The sequence below is a fragment of the Pyrgilauda ruficollis genome, unplaced genomic scaffold, assembly GCF_017590135.1.
Source record: "Pyrgilauda ruficollis isolate IOZ18807 unplaced genomic scaffold, ASM1759013v1 scaffold39, whole genome shotgun sequence".
NCBI classification, from domain to species: domain Eukaryota; kingdom Metazoa; phylum Chordata; class Aves; order Passeriformes; family Passeridae; genus Pyrgilauda; species Pyrgilauda ruficollis.
The window spans coordinates 4,652,313-4,668,191 of NW_024525378.1; the positions used below are offsets into that span (position 1 = coordinate 4,652,313).

General features: G+C 45.2%; 1 protein-coding gene across 1 annotated transcript in view; it reads left to right on the plus strand.

The window, feature by feature from the left end:
• PRDM16 (PR/SET domain 16) overlaps positions 1-15,879 on the plus strand; it is a 296,734-nt gene that overhangs the window by 251,614 nt on the left and 29,241 nt on the right. Inside the window, exons 6-7 of the mRNA XM_041476600.1 lie at positions 4,407-4,509; positions 9,864-10,062. Of these exons, the coding sequence (XP_041332534.1) occupies positions 4,407-4,509; positions 9,864-10,062 (302 nt within the window). The remainder of the gene's footprint in view (positions 1-4,406; positions 4,510-9,863; positions 10,063-15,879) is intronic.

The following is a 15,879-nucleotide window of genomic DNA, read 5'->3' on the forward strand; positions in this document are numbered from 1 at the left end:
CCCTGTATCAACCCAGGCTGGAACAGGATTCCTCTGGATTATTTCTACTTTCCCTTTTTGCTTGTTTGTTTATTTGGTTTTTTGTTTGTTTTGGTTGTTGGTTTGTTTTGGGGGGTGTTGTGTTTTGGAGATTTTTTTTGTTTGGGTTTTTTTTTTTCTTTCCTTTTATTTTTTCTTTCTTCAACACCCCGTGCCCAGAATAATTTTGATAAAAATGAAGAAAAGGAGTACTCTCAGTACCACCAAACCCTACTTATCCTGTTAACTATTTAGTGTCAAACAAAGCTGGTAATTTGGAGAGCTGCCCGTGCTGTGGTGGGAAACACAAAATGATCAAGTGTGGAACTTTTCTATAAACAAACAGAATTGATTTGTGAGTGTAAGTCTTCTGCTGGATTATTAAATCTGAGCTTTTCCAGTGCACGACAAATAAAAAAGGCTTTGATGAGCCCAGACCATCAGTACCGTGACTGAAAGATGAAGTTAATTACCATCATGAAATGTTTGATGAAATTAATGTGACTCCAGCAGAATCCAACTTTTCCCTGATCATTAAAGGAGCCTGTCCTCTTTTCTGGAAGGACTGCAGGAGATGTTTTGAAATACAAGGAGCTACTTTATTCTGAGAACAAACAGGAGAGGAAAAGGAGCTAAAGGGTGAGACCAGGGCAGTGTCAGCCCTCGGCAGGGGCATTCTGAAGGATTTTTCCCCTATAAAATTTGTGACTATCTCTGAACTTGATGGACCTTTTAGACCACAGCTGTTGTTTCAGTGCTGGTTTAGGTTGCCAGCTGCACTTCTGTTAATAGCTATTTTATTTTATTTTATTTTATTTTATTTTATTTTATTTTATTTTATTTTATTTTATTTTACTTTATTTTATTTTATTTTATTTTACTTTATTTTATTTTATTTTTTAAATATTACTTTATTTTTTAAATATTATTTTATTTTATTTTTTAAACTTTTTATTTTATTTCTCTTATTTGCTCTTATCTTATTTTTTCTCTTAGCTTGGCCCATCCCAACTCCTGTGTTTCCAAGTCAGTCCTGAGCTCTGGGCTCACTCTTAGGCTGCCTTTTGGGGTTTTTTCAGGCACTTTTCCTCTTAAGTTCAGTGTGGTTTGGTCCTGGGAAAAGCTTTTTTTGTAGAACAAGCAGGGAGGGAAAAGTTTTTTTTTGTAGAACAAGCATTGCACTGAAGTGCAAATGAAAAAGCTAATGAGAAAATTTTTCTTTTTTATGTCTAAAAGGAAAATTTTAGACGATTTTTATTTTGCAGTGGAATCCCCAGAAATGAACTGGTGGGTGGAGCAGGGGTCTCAGCACTGTTCTCACCTGTGCCCAGGTGTGTGTCCTGTGTCAGCCTGGTGCTGCTCGGGGTTTCCACCTGGGATTTTGGAGCTGAGCAGGTCCAGGGAGATCCCAGATCCTGCCCACAGCACCAGGTCCCGTTTTGGGACTCCCAGCTGGATGAGATGTGCCTGCCCTGGGAGAACTGTTTGCAAAGCAGTGGAAAACAGGGGTGGGATTACAGCAGGGATCCTGGCAGCACAGGGATGGGTGTCCGGGCAGTCTGGGGTATTTTATCAGCAGTGGGATTTCATTTCCCATCCCAAATCTTTGTGTTTGTGACCATCCCTGCTTTGAAACTCCCAGGGAGAGCTGCCCGGGCAGAGCTCAGGTGAGTCCAGAGCTCAGGCACCGATATTTGGGTGAGTTCGGTATTTGGGGAGGTGTCGGCTGTGCTGAGCCCGGCAGGAGCGGAGGGAGGCAGGGCCAGCAACCGGCCGGCGAGGAGAGGACCGGGATGCACCGGAGCTCCCGAAAAGGGCTGTACCGAGTGCTCGGTGAGGGATGTGTCTCCGGTCAAGGCTGTGTCAGAGCACTCGGTTAGGGCTGTACCGAGTGCTCGGTTAGGGATGCACCGGAGCTCCCGAAAAGAGCTGGACAGAGTGCTCGGTAAGGGCTGTACCCCCGGTAAAGGCTGTGTCAGAGCACTCGGTCAGGGCTCTACGGGATGCCCGGTAAGGGCTGTACCCTCGGTAAGGGCCGTGTCAGAGCGCTCGGTTAGGGCTGTACCGGGTGCTTGGTTAGGGATGCACCGGAGCTCCCGGTTAGGGCTGTACCCAGTGCTCGGTAAGGGCTGTGCCCCCGGTAAGAGCTGTGTCACAGCACTCGGTTAGGGCTGTACCGGAGCTCCCGGTAAAGGCTGTACCGGACCGGGAACCAGTGCGGGGACCGGGCGCCAGAGCGGGACCGGGGCGGACCGCGGGCCGTCCTGGTGCTCGGTGGAACGCGGGCAGATCGGTCGGGAGCGTCCTGACCTCGGTGTGGAGGGAAAGTTCTGAGCGGCAACCGCGCCCCACGGTCCCCGCCGCACCGCGGGGTGGCTCTGGGAGAGATGTCCCGTGTCCCTGCAATTCTGGGAGGGATGTCCCGTGACCCTGAAACTCTGGGAGCAATGTCCCGTGCCCCTGAAATTCTGGGAGGGATGTCCCCTGATGTCCCCTGTCCCTGCAGCTGTGGCAGCGATGTCCCCTTTGTCTGCAGCTCTGGGAGCAGTGTCCCGTGTCGCTGCATCCCTGGGGGCGATGTCCCCTGTCCCTGCAGCGCTGGGAGCAGTGTCCCGTGTCGCTGCATCCCTGGGGACGATGTCCCCTGTCTCTGCAGCTCTGGGGGCGATGTCTCCTGTCCCTGCAGCTCTGGGGGTGATGTCGCCTGTCCCTGCAGCTCTGGGGGTGATGTCGCCTGTCCCTGCAGCTCTGGGGGCGATGTCCCCTGTCCCTGCAGCCTCCTGTCCCTGGAATCGCGTCCCTGTCCCTGCCATCACACCTCCCCGCAGCCGCAGCTCCGGCACCGGGAGGACAATTTTGGGAGCATCCCGGGCAGGCGCTGCTCCTGCCGGGCCGGGGCCGGGATCTGCCAAAGCCTCGTGTTCCGTGCCAGGGAGGGAGGGAAAGGACTCTGGGAAGAGAAATGCAAGGTGGTGACACGATTAATGCAAGCCAGGCGGGAATTTAGGAGTTGTTGTGTTCCTTCCCCATAAACACAGGCTGGCAGAGGCGGAGTGGCAGCAAATTTCAGGAATTGTTCTGGGTGAAATACGGATTTTACCCTGAAAAAGAATTTCTTGGATTGCTGTTAAACACAGTGCTAAGAAAACCTGGAAGATAAAAACAGTTACCAGGTGAATTCTCAGGGTATTGTGTTCAGACAGGGTCCAGTGTACTCCAAAAATTTGGGAAACATCTGGAGGACACTGAACCTCCTCGGGATAAAAGAAAAAAGAGCTCCTGGAGCAGCTGCAGGGGAGGGAATGAGGCAGGTGGGACCCAGCTGTGACAGAACCCCCTGCTCTGCTGTCTGTGGGGTTTGGGCTGGAACAGTGAAGATGAGGTCAGTGGGCTCTGCCCCTGTCTGGGTCCTGTTTCTGTTTTGGGGTTTTCTTCTGGTGCAGTGACAAAGGTCCAGGAGGTGAACAGAGCTGTGCCCAGGGCATTGTGGAAGGTCCAGGTCTGTGCTCAGACAGCTCAGAATGTGGGCAAACTGCTCCCCTGGAGTGGTTTGTGTCTGTGTTTAGGGGTCAGGTCTAGGCTGGTTTATTTTATTTTATTTTATTTTATTTTATTTTACTTTATTTTACTTTTATTTTATTTTATTTCAGGTCAGAATGTGGGCAAACTGCTCACCTGGAGTGGTTCATGTCCGTGCTTAGGGGTCAGGTCTAGGCTGGTTTTTTATTTTATGTATTATTTTATTTTATTTTATTTTATTTTATCTTATTTTATTTTTTCAGGTCAGAATGTGGGCAAACTGCTCACCTGGAGAAGTTCATGTCTGTGTTTAGGGGTCAAATCTAGGCTGGTTTGTTTTGTTTTATTCTATTCTATTCTATTTTATTTTATTTGAGCTCAGAATGTGGGAAACTTCTCACCTGGAATGGTTCATGTCTGTGTTTAGAGGTCAAGTCTAGGCTGTTGGGGAGAATTGTCAGTAAAATCATTCTGTGGAGATGATAATTCAGCTGTAACCATGAGGCCCATTCTGCCTCAGACAGCAGAGGTTTAAACGTGACAATTCCATCAGTTTAATCTTCCCTTCACTGTGACAAACACACTGAGCTCATAGGAGGACAGGAAGAAAAAGGGAAGATTTGTTGTAATTTGAGGGAGAGATAATTTGTTGTAATTTTGTTGCCCAAAATATTTTTTTATTGTCCAAACCCTGTGAAACTCTGACACCCAAAGAGTCAAATAAAGGCAGGAAAACGAGCTCTGAGCAGCAATTATCCCAAATCGAGGCACAGCCTCCCCTATTAACGAAAGTAATTTGAATTCTTGGTTAAGACATAAACCACAAGCCTTTGCACATTTACCCTGTCTGTTCTGTTTGTGATTCCCAGGTCTATTATAAAGTCATTAAAGAGATTGAGCCGGGAGAAGAGCTGCTGGTGTGTCTGAAGGAAGGAGGTTATTCCCTGGGGAACATGGCACCCAGCATGGAAGGTAAGGCTCCCCAGCAGCTTCTGCTCCTCAGCCAGGGCAGGGCTGGGGCAAAACCTGACCCAGGAGCTGCCCCTTCTGTCTCTGTCTGCATTTTGTGCTCATTTTCACTTTTTTCCTGGTGAGAGAGGCTCACACCACTGAGTTTTTATCAGCCTCATTTCCTTCTCTTTGTGGGTTTGGGTATGACCAGTGGTGCCTTTTCCATCCCCAGGGCCAGCAGGTGCCTTTGGGTGTAATAAAAATGGCCAAACCATCCCAAGGATGGGAAACATCCATCTTGGTAAAATCCAGCCTGCAGAGATTTAGGGAATCTGGAAAAGGAGGTGGAAGAGTCGTCACTAAAATTATTATTGCTGGGATAAAGACACCTCATCTTTCTCTGCAGCAGCTGTGAGCAGGTAGCAGGACACACACATGGAGTGTTCTGGAAATCTAAGAGTGCTCCCAGCACTGGTTTTTCTCTCTTAGGATGTTTTTTTCCCACATTCATCCAAGACTCTGACATTACAAATGCTGTGCAAGGAAGTGATCTCTGAGGAAAACTGGGAAGGATGTGCCCAACATCATTATTCCATGATTTATTTTTATAAATACTCTATCAATAATTTCTATAGATACTGGTAAATTCTCATTTGCCAGCATTTTTTACCTAGAGTTTTTAAACTAGTAGTTGGAAATAATGCTCTATAAAATTAATTTATGAATTAACTAATTCATAATTATGAAATTAGTGTTCTCTCTGGGTATCCCACAACACATTTATTTTCTTTTAGCTGTACATAAGTATAATTTCTGATGTAAATTTGTGGTAAAATCCTGCACAATCAGTTTCCATTATTTCTGGAAAATGGGATAATTTGAGGATTTGTGCTGCTGGAAGTTCATTTGCTGAAGGGCTGAGGGTGAAGTGTTGTATTTGCTGCCTCACTCATATCAAGTTTGGGACTATTTTTTCACTGCTCTCCCCCCACAAAAGTTAATGATTTTCTCAAGACCAACGCGCAGAGATGAATAATTTCTGCACCTTTTCTTTTTTTTTTTTTTTTTCACCTTTTCTTTTTTTTTTTTTTTTTTTCATGTCAAGGAGAAATCTGAATGAAAACTCACCGCTGTTCTGCATTTCGGTTTCTAACAGGCTTTTATGTGAACAAGCAAAAAGTGCTCCTTGTTTTCCATCTCTGTCATTATGGAACATTTATCTGGATCTTCCTGGTAACGTCTAGTGCTTTTGCTGCATAATTGCTGTCAAATTATGCCAGGCCAACATTAAATATTTGACTCCTTAATACTTTTTACTTTCAGCAGGGCTATCTTCCTGCTGCCTCGCACCCCCAGCTCACTTTGGAATTAACAGGAGAGAAAATGCAAAATTGTTCCACACAAAGATAATTATCATAAAAATCTTTCCTCCCAACCCCAGCCAAACACAGCAGACCCCTTATCACTGCAGGAATTTTGAGTAGGGCACTTGAACTCCTTTGAGATTCGAGTCTGGTAGATTAGCATGTAGATGCCACATAATTGTGTTCCCCTTGGTTTCTCTGAAAGCTATTAGGCACTGATTTATTTTTCTGTTACATTCCTGCTTTGTCCTGAGTGTTTCTGATGGAACTTCAGATAGGCACACGTAACCACAGATTTGACAAACACGACACAGAGAACAGGCAGCAATTTCGGTGTGACTGGGGTTGCTCTTTTCTTTGCAGCCCCTTCTCCCTGTCACACAGTTACCTTTGTGAAGGGCAGTATTTTTGTGAAAAAAAAAGGGGGAAGCTTTAATGAGAACGTGCTTTGAAGGGCCACCTTTTTATTTTTGGGAAAAAAAAATAAAAAGGAACAGTGGAATGAACCTGGAGCCTACAAAGTGGGTGTGAGATACAGACACGGAATCAACACCAGCTCTCAGCTCAGCCCTGAGCTGGTTTAGGTTTCGGTTTTGCAGGGATAGTCTGGTCCTAAGCCAGGCTCAGGCTCTTCTCCTGCAGGGTGTTTGTTGAGGAGTCTGGTTTGGGATTTGCTGGGAATGCCAGAGGAACGGGGGTTGGATATGGAGCAGTTATCGTGGAATGATTGGAGCTGGAAGGGAGCTGAAGGATGATTTTATCCCATCCCCTGCCATGGCAGGGACACCTTCCGCTGTCCCAGGCTGCTCCAAGCCCCTCCAGCCTGGCCTTGGGCACTTCCAGGGATCCAGGGGCAGCCACAGCTGCTCTCCCAGGGCCTCCCCTCAGCTGCTCTCCCACCTGATCTGGTTTTCCTCTCTTCAGCCTTCTGAGCATCAAAACAGGATTTACAACCAATGAAGAACACGTGGCTACAAGGCTTTTAATCATATATTTGTCAGCTCTCTAAGCCTCCTTTCAATACAAATTTCTTTTTCCAAACCCGGATACTCTCTGAAGCACAGGAATTGCTTGTCCTCTCCTCCATCTTTTCCACCTGTGGAAAAGCTGCTGTGTTTGATGTCCTCTTGGATCGTGTGTGATTTGGGTGAGATACGGCAAAGAACCAGGAGAATTAGAAGCAAAATCTCTTTTCTAAAATATTCTTGAGGCAATTAAGATATTTCACCACTTTCCCTGCTCTGTAAGCTCACAGAAAGGACAAAAAAGTGTCATTGTCACTGGTAAGAGCAGGCAGGACAGTGGCAGAGGAGGCAGTTATCCAGCTTTAGCCAGGTATGGAGGAAATTATTCTCCATGGCTGCTTTTCCAAACCCAGAGAGGATTTCTGCTTCCTACAGGAGAGTTTGGGTGAAGTAAGCTGCAATTAATCATGTAAATCTCAAACTGGAGCAGGAAGAATTCCACCTGGATTTGTGGAAGGAATTTTGTTGCATTTTCTCTGAAGTCAGAAGAAAGGAAATAAAAAAAAAAAATCAGTTTCCTCCATTCCAAGTGTTTTCAGGTCTGGGGATTTGCCAGGTGGAGCTTGAGGGACACTGGGAGTTTGGTAGGAGCTTGTTAAGAGGTGAAGGGACCTGGGGCTTCCCAACCTGGAGGATTTCAGTCACTCCTCCAAAAATTCCTTCCTGGTTAAGCCACTGCTGCATTTACAAGAGAGCAAAGAGGGGAAATGTTGGCTCTGAGGTGGAGGAACACCTCACCAGAGAAGTTCCATGTCCCTGGAGTTTGATGCTATACGTTTTTCTTCTTTTCACTCATAAAAAGTAGTTTGGATTATTTTAGTAGCAGTCTCTCCATACTGCTGTTATTGGTGTCCTGATTTCCAGGTTTCCCTCCCCAGGGACATGACACACATGAGACACACATTGGTCCTGTTCTGTTCTGTAAAGAGATTTCTCTGAGGAGCAGAGCAGAGCCTGACCCACCCCATGGTGAGGCTGCTGCCAGCAATCTCAGAGAGTATAAACCCTTGAAATGAGCTGAAATGAGAACAATTTGGTATTTTCTTCACTCAGGTCTTCTTTTTTAGTCAAAATCCTTTGTTGACTGGCTGGACTTTATTTCTTTTTGCCCCCCTCTGTTGTGCAGCTGATCTCCTGCAGCCCTGCGAGACCATCCCTGTGGGTGTGGGTGGCTCTGGGAGCCCTGGGCAGGCTGCTGGGATGCTAAAACCTCAGCCAAACCCTCAAATCTGAGTTCTGTAGGAAGTAAAGTTTTGTGTCAAGTTCCATTATTCAGGAAAAAAATCAATCAGTACTGAGAGATGTTTCCTCACATCACCCAACGTACAAAACCCAATCTTTTTTGGAGCAATGACACTTCTGAAGTTCCACCTACATTTAATTCTGTTTCTCTCCAGTTAGCACAGGGGATATTTTCCATTTGCCAGTCATTCCATCAAATATTGAGGGTGGCTCAGCCGCCTGGCTCAGCCAGGCTGTGCTGGCTGAGTTTTGGTGATACTTTCTTTTTCAGCTGGGTTTGATTTTGCCCGTGTCGATACTTTCCGTGTAGGTGTGCAGAGGGTGCAGAGGGTGTGCAGAGGATGCAGAGGGTTTCCTCTGCCCACATCGCTGCTGCAGCAGCCTCTGGGACCTTGCCTTGCTCAGTTTTAAACTCAGGTTTAAGCAGAGAAAAGGGAGATGGGAGCTGAGTGCCCAGGTGGGGGCATGGAGGTCTCTGGGTGTGACGCTGCCCGTGCTTCCACTCCTGTCACACTCGTAACAAAATTAACCCTGATTTAGATAAAACACCATCCCAGGCCTTAAAGCTCAGCCTAAGTGCTTGCAGTTGTGTAAAATTTGGCATAAATAAGTGGAAGGAGGGACTTTGAAGCAAAGGGGTTGAAGATTTTACCCCAAGAACGTGAGTGTGGCCACATCCCAGCCCAACATCCCCTCTCTGCAGAGCAGGGGATGGATCAGCCCCTCCACAGCATCTCCTTTGGCTGCAGCTCCCAGAATATTCCCACTCCTCCCCCAGAGATAATGCATCACCACGGGCTGTTCCTTCTGGGAGTGCAGTTATCAGAAAAAGAGAACCAGGCAGAGCAGCAGAGCGTGGAGGAAGAGGGTAGGGGAGGACAGGGAAACGTGGCTCCAGTGACTCACAGGGGGCTGGAAAGCTTCTGTTCCAGGGTGGAGAAACCCAGAGCTATCCCGACTCCCTCGCAGAGCTTGTTCTCCTGGAAAATTTACAGCTCTGAGCTGATTGTTTGGCTTGGCACCATGGTCAGGATGCTGCCTTGTAAACTTAATAATAGCTGCCCTCTTTTTAATTTGTTTGACCTTGACTACAGTAATTTATTATGTGCATTAGAACTTTAAAAAAAAAAAATAAAGAAAGAAAAAAAAAAAAAAAGCAAAGAGCACAGCAACAAAGCCTTTGGCTCCCTGCTCTTCCTTCCATGGTGCTCTGGGCTGGGACTCCTTGGGCTGATGGAGCCCTGAGCTCCTGCAGTGGAAAACTGAGAGGAGAACATTAGACAGACAATTTCTTAGAAAGAAGCTTCTCCAGGTTTGTGCTGTGGCAGTTTGCTTTTCTCACTATCTGTGTTTATATGAGTCTGGCTTGTTCCTTTTCCCCTGGCAGCCCCTTCTGAGGAAAACTCGTTCGTAATTTCAAACCCCCTCCTTGCAGACAAGCACAGCACCCCAGAATAAGCCCAGAATTTTGTGTGTCTCCCAATCCCTTTAGGTCTCTCCATCTCAGCAGAGGCCAAGACACAAAGAAAACAAGATCTCCTCTGGTTGTGTGATCTGATTTTTTTTTTTCCCTCTTAATGCTTAAAGTGAAAGCAGCTGCTGGCACAGCCTCCCTTGGGTTCTCTCCCCTCTCACTTGCAAATTCTCTCTTTGTTTGTTTGTTTGCTGGACTCGGGGAGCCTTGCCTCCTCTCTGGTGGTGTTTCCTGGGGCAGGGCTGCCATGGGCTGCTGTGTGTGTTGCAGAGGAGCCCTCGTTCCGCTGCGAGGACTGCGATGAGCTGTTCCAGTCCAAGCTGGACCTGCGGCGCCACAAGAAGTACGGCTGCGGGGCCGTGGGGGCCCTCTACGAGAGCCTCAGCAACGAGATCAAGCAGGAAGGCCTCGGGGATGGACAGGTCTACGAGTGCAAGGACTGTGAGAGGATGTTCCCCAATAAATACAGGTACCCACTGACAGCCAGACCCTCCTCAGGCCTCCCCTCTCCGTCCTGGCCAAAGGGGGTGATGGGCGGTGGGGAGGACTGAAGGGATCAACCTGTCCTTCCTCCATAGAAACCTTTCCTTCCTCCCTAGAAACCTTTCCTTTCCCCACTGAAACCTTTCCTCTTTCCATAGAAACCTTTCCTTCCTCCCTAGAAACCTTTTCTCTTTCCATAGAGACCTCTCCTCATTCCACAGAAACCTTTCCTTCCTCCACAGAAACCTTTTCTTTCTCCATAGAAACCTTTCCTCTTTCCATAGAAACCTTTCCTCTTTCCATAGAAACCTTTCCTCTTTCCATAGAAACCTTTCCTTCCTCCATAGGTTTTAGGGATGTTCTTTTGGAATAAACCTTTCCTTCCTTCGTAGAAACCTTTCCTTTCCCCATAGAAACCTTTCCTTCCTCCATAAAAATCTTTCCTTCCTCCACAGAAACCTTTCCTTCCTCCATAAGCTTTAGGGATGTTCTTTTGGGATCAACCTTTCTTTCTTCTATAGAAACCTTTCCTTCCTCCATAGAAACATTTCCTCTTTCCATAGAAACATTTCCTCTTTCCATAGAAACCTTTCCTTCCTCCACAGAAACCTTTCCTCTTTCCATAGAAACCTTTCCTCTTTCCATAGAAACCTGTCCTTCCTCCATGGAAACCTTTCCTTCCGCCGTAGAAACCTTTCCTTCCTCCATAGAAACCTTTCCACTTTCCACAGAAACCTTTCCTCTTTCCATAGAAACATTTCCTCTTTCCATAGAAACCTTTCCTTCCTCCATAGGCTTTAGGGGTGTTCTTTTGGGATCAACCTTTCTTTCTTCCATAGAAACCTTTCCTTCCTCCATAGCATTTCAGAATGTTCTTTCTGGAATAAACCTTTCCTTTCTCCACAGAATTTCAGAATGTTCTTTTTGGGATAAAACTTTCCTTTCCCCATAAACACCTTTTTATTCTCCATAGGCTTTAGGAATGTTTGTTTGGGGATAAACCTGTCATTTCCCCCTAGACACGTTTCCTTTCTCCATAGCATTTCAGAATGTCCTTTCTGGGATAAACCTTTCCTTCCTCCATAGGTTTTAGGAATGTTCTTTTTGGGATAAACATTTCCTTTTCCCCATAGAAACTTTTCCTCTTTCCATAGAAACCTTTCCTTCCTCCATAGGTTTTAGGAATGTTCTTTTTGGGATAAACATTTCCTTTCCCCATAGACGCCTTTCCTTTCTCCACAGCATTTCAGAATGTTTCCCCATAGAAACTTTTCCTCTTTCCATAGAAACCTTTCCTTTCCCCATATAAACCTTTCCCTCCTCCACAGAAACCTTTCCTTCCTCCATAGCATTTCAGAATGTTCTTTTGGGATAAACCTCTCCTTTCTCCACAGCATTTCAGAATGTTCTTTTGGGATCAACCTTTCCTTCCTCTGTAGAAACCTTTTCTTCCTCCATAGAAACATTTCCTCTTTCCATAGAAACCTTTCCTTCCTCCATAGAAACCTTTCCTTCCTCCACAGAAACCTTTCCTTCCTCCATAAGCTTTAGGGATGTTCTTTTGGGATCAACCTTTCTTTCTTCTATAGAAACCTTTCCTTCCTCCATAGAAACATTTCCTCTTTCCATAGAAACATTTCCTCTTTCCATAGAAACCTTTCCTTCCTCCATAGGCTTTAGGGGTGTTCTTTTGGGATCAACCTTTCTTTCTTCCATAGAAACCTTTCCTTCCTCCATAGCATTTCAGAATGTTCTTTCTGGAATAAACCTTTCCTTTCTCCACAGAATTTCAGAATGTTCTTTTTGGGATAAAACTTTCCTTTCCCCATAAACACCTTTTTATTCTCCATAGGCTTTAGGAATGTTTGTTTGGGGATAAACCTGTCATTTCCCCCTAGACACGTTTCCTTTCTCCATAGCATTTCAGAATGTCCTTTCTGGGATAAACCTTTCCTTCCTCCATAGGTTTTAGGAATGTTCTTTTTGGGATAAACATTTCCTTTCCCCATAGACGCCTTTCCTTTCTCCACAGCATTTCAGAATGTTCTTTCTGAGATAAATCTCCTTTCTCCATAGAAACCTTTCCTTTCTCCATAGGCTTTAGGAATGTTCCTTTTGGGATCAACCTTTCCTTTCTCCCTTGTAACCTCCCCTTTCCTTACAAGGTTGAGGAATGTTCACTTTGGGACCCTCTGTAGCTGTTGGGCAGTGTTTTATTCCACTTTGATTTCCTAGACCTGTGCTTTCCATTGCCTGTTGGTAGAAGCACCCAAGGGTTGTTGGTGGGAAGTTTAAGGGGTTCTTTTCTGAGAGACTTGGGTGGGATCTTTCTACCATCTGTTCTCTTGTTCTGAAGGAAAAAAACACCAATATTAGCTCAGTCAACATGTGCATGAAGGCTTCTTTTAAATTTAATTCTTGGTCATTAGAGATGAGTGGGTTTAAAGAGGTGTCAATGCCCTAAGAACTCATAACATGGCCACAAGCTCCTATTTGATCTGGCAGGAGCAATTAAAAACCTCTATTCCAATCAAATTTTTAATTTTCTTTGTGTCCACCAAATGTTCTTGTGACAACAATGTGAAAAGGAAAAAAAAATAAGATTGGAAGTTGGATAGCTCCAGCTCATTTTTTAATTTGCAACAATTCTTCAGTTATGATTATACAGCAACTGTAAATAAGAATTAAACTTATCTTTAAAAGGGAAAATATTTAAACTCAGGTTTTAACTTAAAATCTGATTTTTTTTTTCAAATCAGAATATGGTAGCAATGAAATGCAGCTTTAATACAGCAATCTTTGAGCTCTCTAATTCATTGGCAAAGTGAGACTCAAATAGTTAAATATTAGGAGCCAGCTTTAAAAGTTGATGAGTTTTTTAAATCAATTTAAGATTGTGTTTATTTGCATCCTAAGCCTTGATAAAAGCCTTTATAAAATTCTATAAAAGCAGAGTTTTCTGTGTTTACCGGAGGTTGAAGTTCTCACATACTCATTTCTTTTGCCTTCTTGGGTGAACAAACCCCGTGCACCACAAGATTTGTTGTAAAACTGTGAGAACTGGCAATCCCCTGTCAGGCTCTGCCTGAGCAGAGCAAAAACCTCGAGGTTAAAGCCCCTGTTTCACTTCAGTTTAACATTTAAAAACCTGCATTTGTCACTTTGAACTTAATTACATTGATACTTTCAGCTCTTTGATCTGGGTGAGGAAGTGAGGGGGGAAAAAAAATCTATTTTAAAAGATGCAGAGTAAAGGTGAAGGCTACAGAGCATTCCCTGCATCTGCATGGAAAAGAGCTTGGGAGTTGTAGAGTCTGGGATGGATCCTGGGATTCCTGCGTGGCATCCTCTGAGCCCAGTGTGGTATTTTTAATCCTCACCTCCTGTCTCTACGTTGGGTACTCTCATTAGAAATAAGAGGCTGCAATTTTCTTCATTTCTTTTTACCTGACAAGACAATGAGAACTTCCTTCAAATGTTTTCAATATTATGGATTTTAGTAAAAATTCCAAATCTTTTATCCACCAGTGTCAGAAGCTCTCTTCTCTTTAGCTTCCAGTGCTCTCTAATTTTTATGTTAACTAAGAAATAACTAATTTTTATGTTAGCTAGGAAATAACCTTTTGAAATGTGTGTATTGTATCTTATTTGTACCCTCTATGTATTCCTGGCTCCCTAGGGGTCTGAGCTGGCACTGTGGCCTTGGGGTTTTTGCCTTTTATACCTAATATTTTGGGATAAGTGCCATAAAGTTGATTTTTTTGACAAGGGAAAAGAGAGTCAGCAGCATCCTCATTCAGCCTTTGACATGCTGGTGGAGAGGAAATGTCCACATCAGCCTTTCCCCCATCAATCTGCTAAGTTTAAAGTCACTAAAACACAAAATAAACCTGCTCAGGGTGCCTGGATAGTCTTAGAATTTTTCAAAGTTAATACAGATGAAATCAAGGATGCCACTGGGGACCTGAAATTGAGCATTTAGCAGCTGACTAAATAAATAAATGTTTTGCTAATCCCAGTAGGTACTTGCCTCTAAACAGTGTATTAGCTTGTCCATATTTGCTCAAAATAAACTCATAAATCACAGTTAACAGGAGCATATTTTTGGATGTGCATATGAAAGGTTTGTGTTACTTTGTGTGTGTTAAAAATCTGGTCATTTTAAGAGCAGCATTTCTTGAGCAAAATGAATATTGCTGCTTTCAAACTAGAGGGTTGGCAGTTTATGAGGGGCATGCCCATGAATATGAATTATCTAGCTGGGATTAGGGCTGGTGCTCCAAGGGAGGAGTTTTGGGTGTTGAGTGACCAAGGCTGACGTGATTCCTGGGATCCTGAACTTGCCAGAAATGCCCAGGGAGTATCTTCCCTGAAGACTGGCATGATTTTCCAGTAGTGCTCAGCTTTAATATTTCTGTAAAAATACAGCCATGCTTTAAAGGTAGGAATGGTTTAATATCCATGGGAAGGGGTTCAGGCAGGAGTAGAATCCATGTGAGCTGGGTTGTTTGTTTTTTTTTTTTTTAAGAACTCACAGTAAGAGTAGTGTTTGTAACTCCTGTTAACCTGCCCCAAAGGAAGGAAAGGATGCAGATTTCCTTCCCTTGTTTCCCAGGGCTGGCCTGAGATGTGCAGGATTTCTGGCTGAGATGTGCAGGATTCCCAGCCTGAGATGTGCAGGATTCCTGGTCTGAGATGTGCAGGATTTCTGGCTGAGAGGTGCAGGATTCCCTGCCTGAAATGTGCAGAATTCTTGGTCTGAGATGTGCAGGATTTCTGGCCTGAAATATGTGCAGAATTCCTGCCTGGGAGGATCAGGATTTCTGGCTGAGAGGTGCAGGATTCCCAACATGAGAGGTGCAGGATTCCTGGCCTGAGAGGTGCAGGATTTAATATCTGCGAGGTGCAGAATTTAATGTCTGAGAGGTGCAGAATTTAATGTCTGAGAGGTGCAGGGTTTAAGGCCTGAATTGTGCAGGATTCCTGCTCTGGGATGTGCAGGATTCCTGCTCTGGGATGTGCAGGATTCCTGGCCTGGGATGTGCAGGATTTAAGGTCTGAGATGTGCAGGATTCCCAACATGAGAGGTGCAGGATTTCTGGCCTGGGATGTGCAGGATTTCTGGCCTCAGAGATACAATATTTAAGGCCTGAGAGATGCAGGATTTAAAGTCTGAGAGGTGCATGATTCCTGGGCAGGGAGGTGCAGGATTCCCGTGGCACAGGGCACTGGAGCAGCAGGTGCCACCCCTGCCGTGGCCCTGTGCCAGCAGCCACTCGGGATTGCCATCATCCCCCAGTCTGGAGACGCTGCCAGTTGGCAGGAGGTGCAATTGCTGAGTGAAGTAATCAAAGATGTCTGACATTTAGAAGTGAAACGTGTTTGCACCTTATCATGTTTCTTCCCAACGGTGAGTCCCTGTGTTCTGGGAAGCCGTGGGCCGGCTGCCCGTGAAAATGGACACATGAGAGGCTCAGCAGCAGCAAATATCTTTTCTTTCCCCAGGGGGATGCCACAAAAAGTGCCTATTTTTCCCCTCAGGTATCTCTAGGGTCACGGCTGGGTTTACTTTCCTTTTCCCCCTTGAGAATGGACTCAGGTATTTATAAGTAGCATAAAACGCAGCGTCATTTTGAGGCAGAACAGGGCATCTTCCACCAGTGAAATAAATCTCAAAAACCTCAAATGGTGTTTGGGTGTCACTGTCCTTCTCTCAGTCAAGGGGTTTGGAACACAAGCCCTGTGGGGAAGGAATGAGGGAGCTGGGGCAGAAAAGGAGACTCAGGGGTGCGCTCTGAAGCAC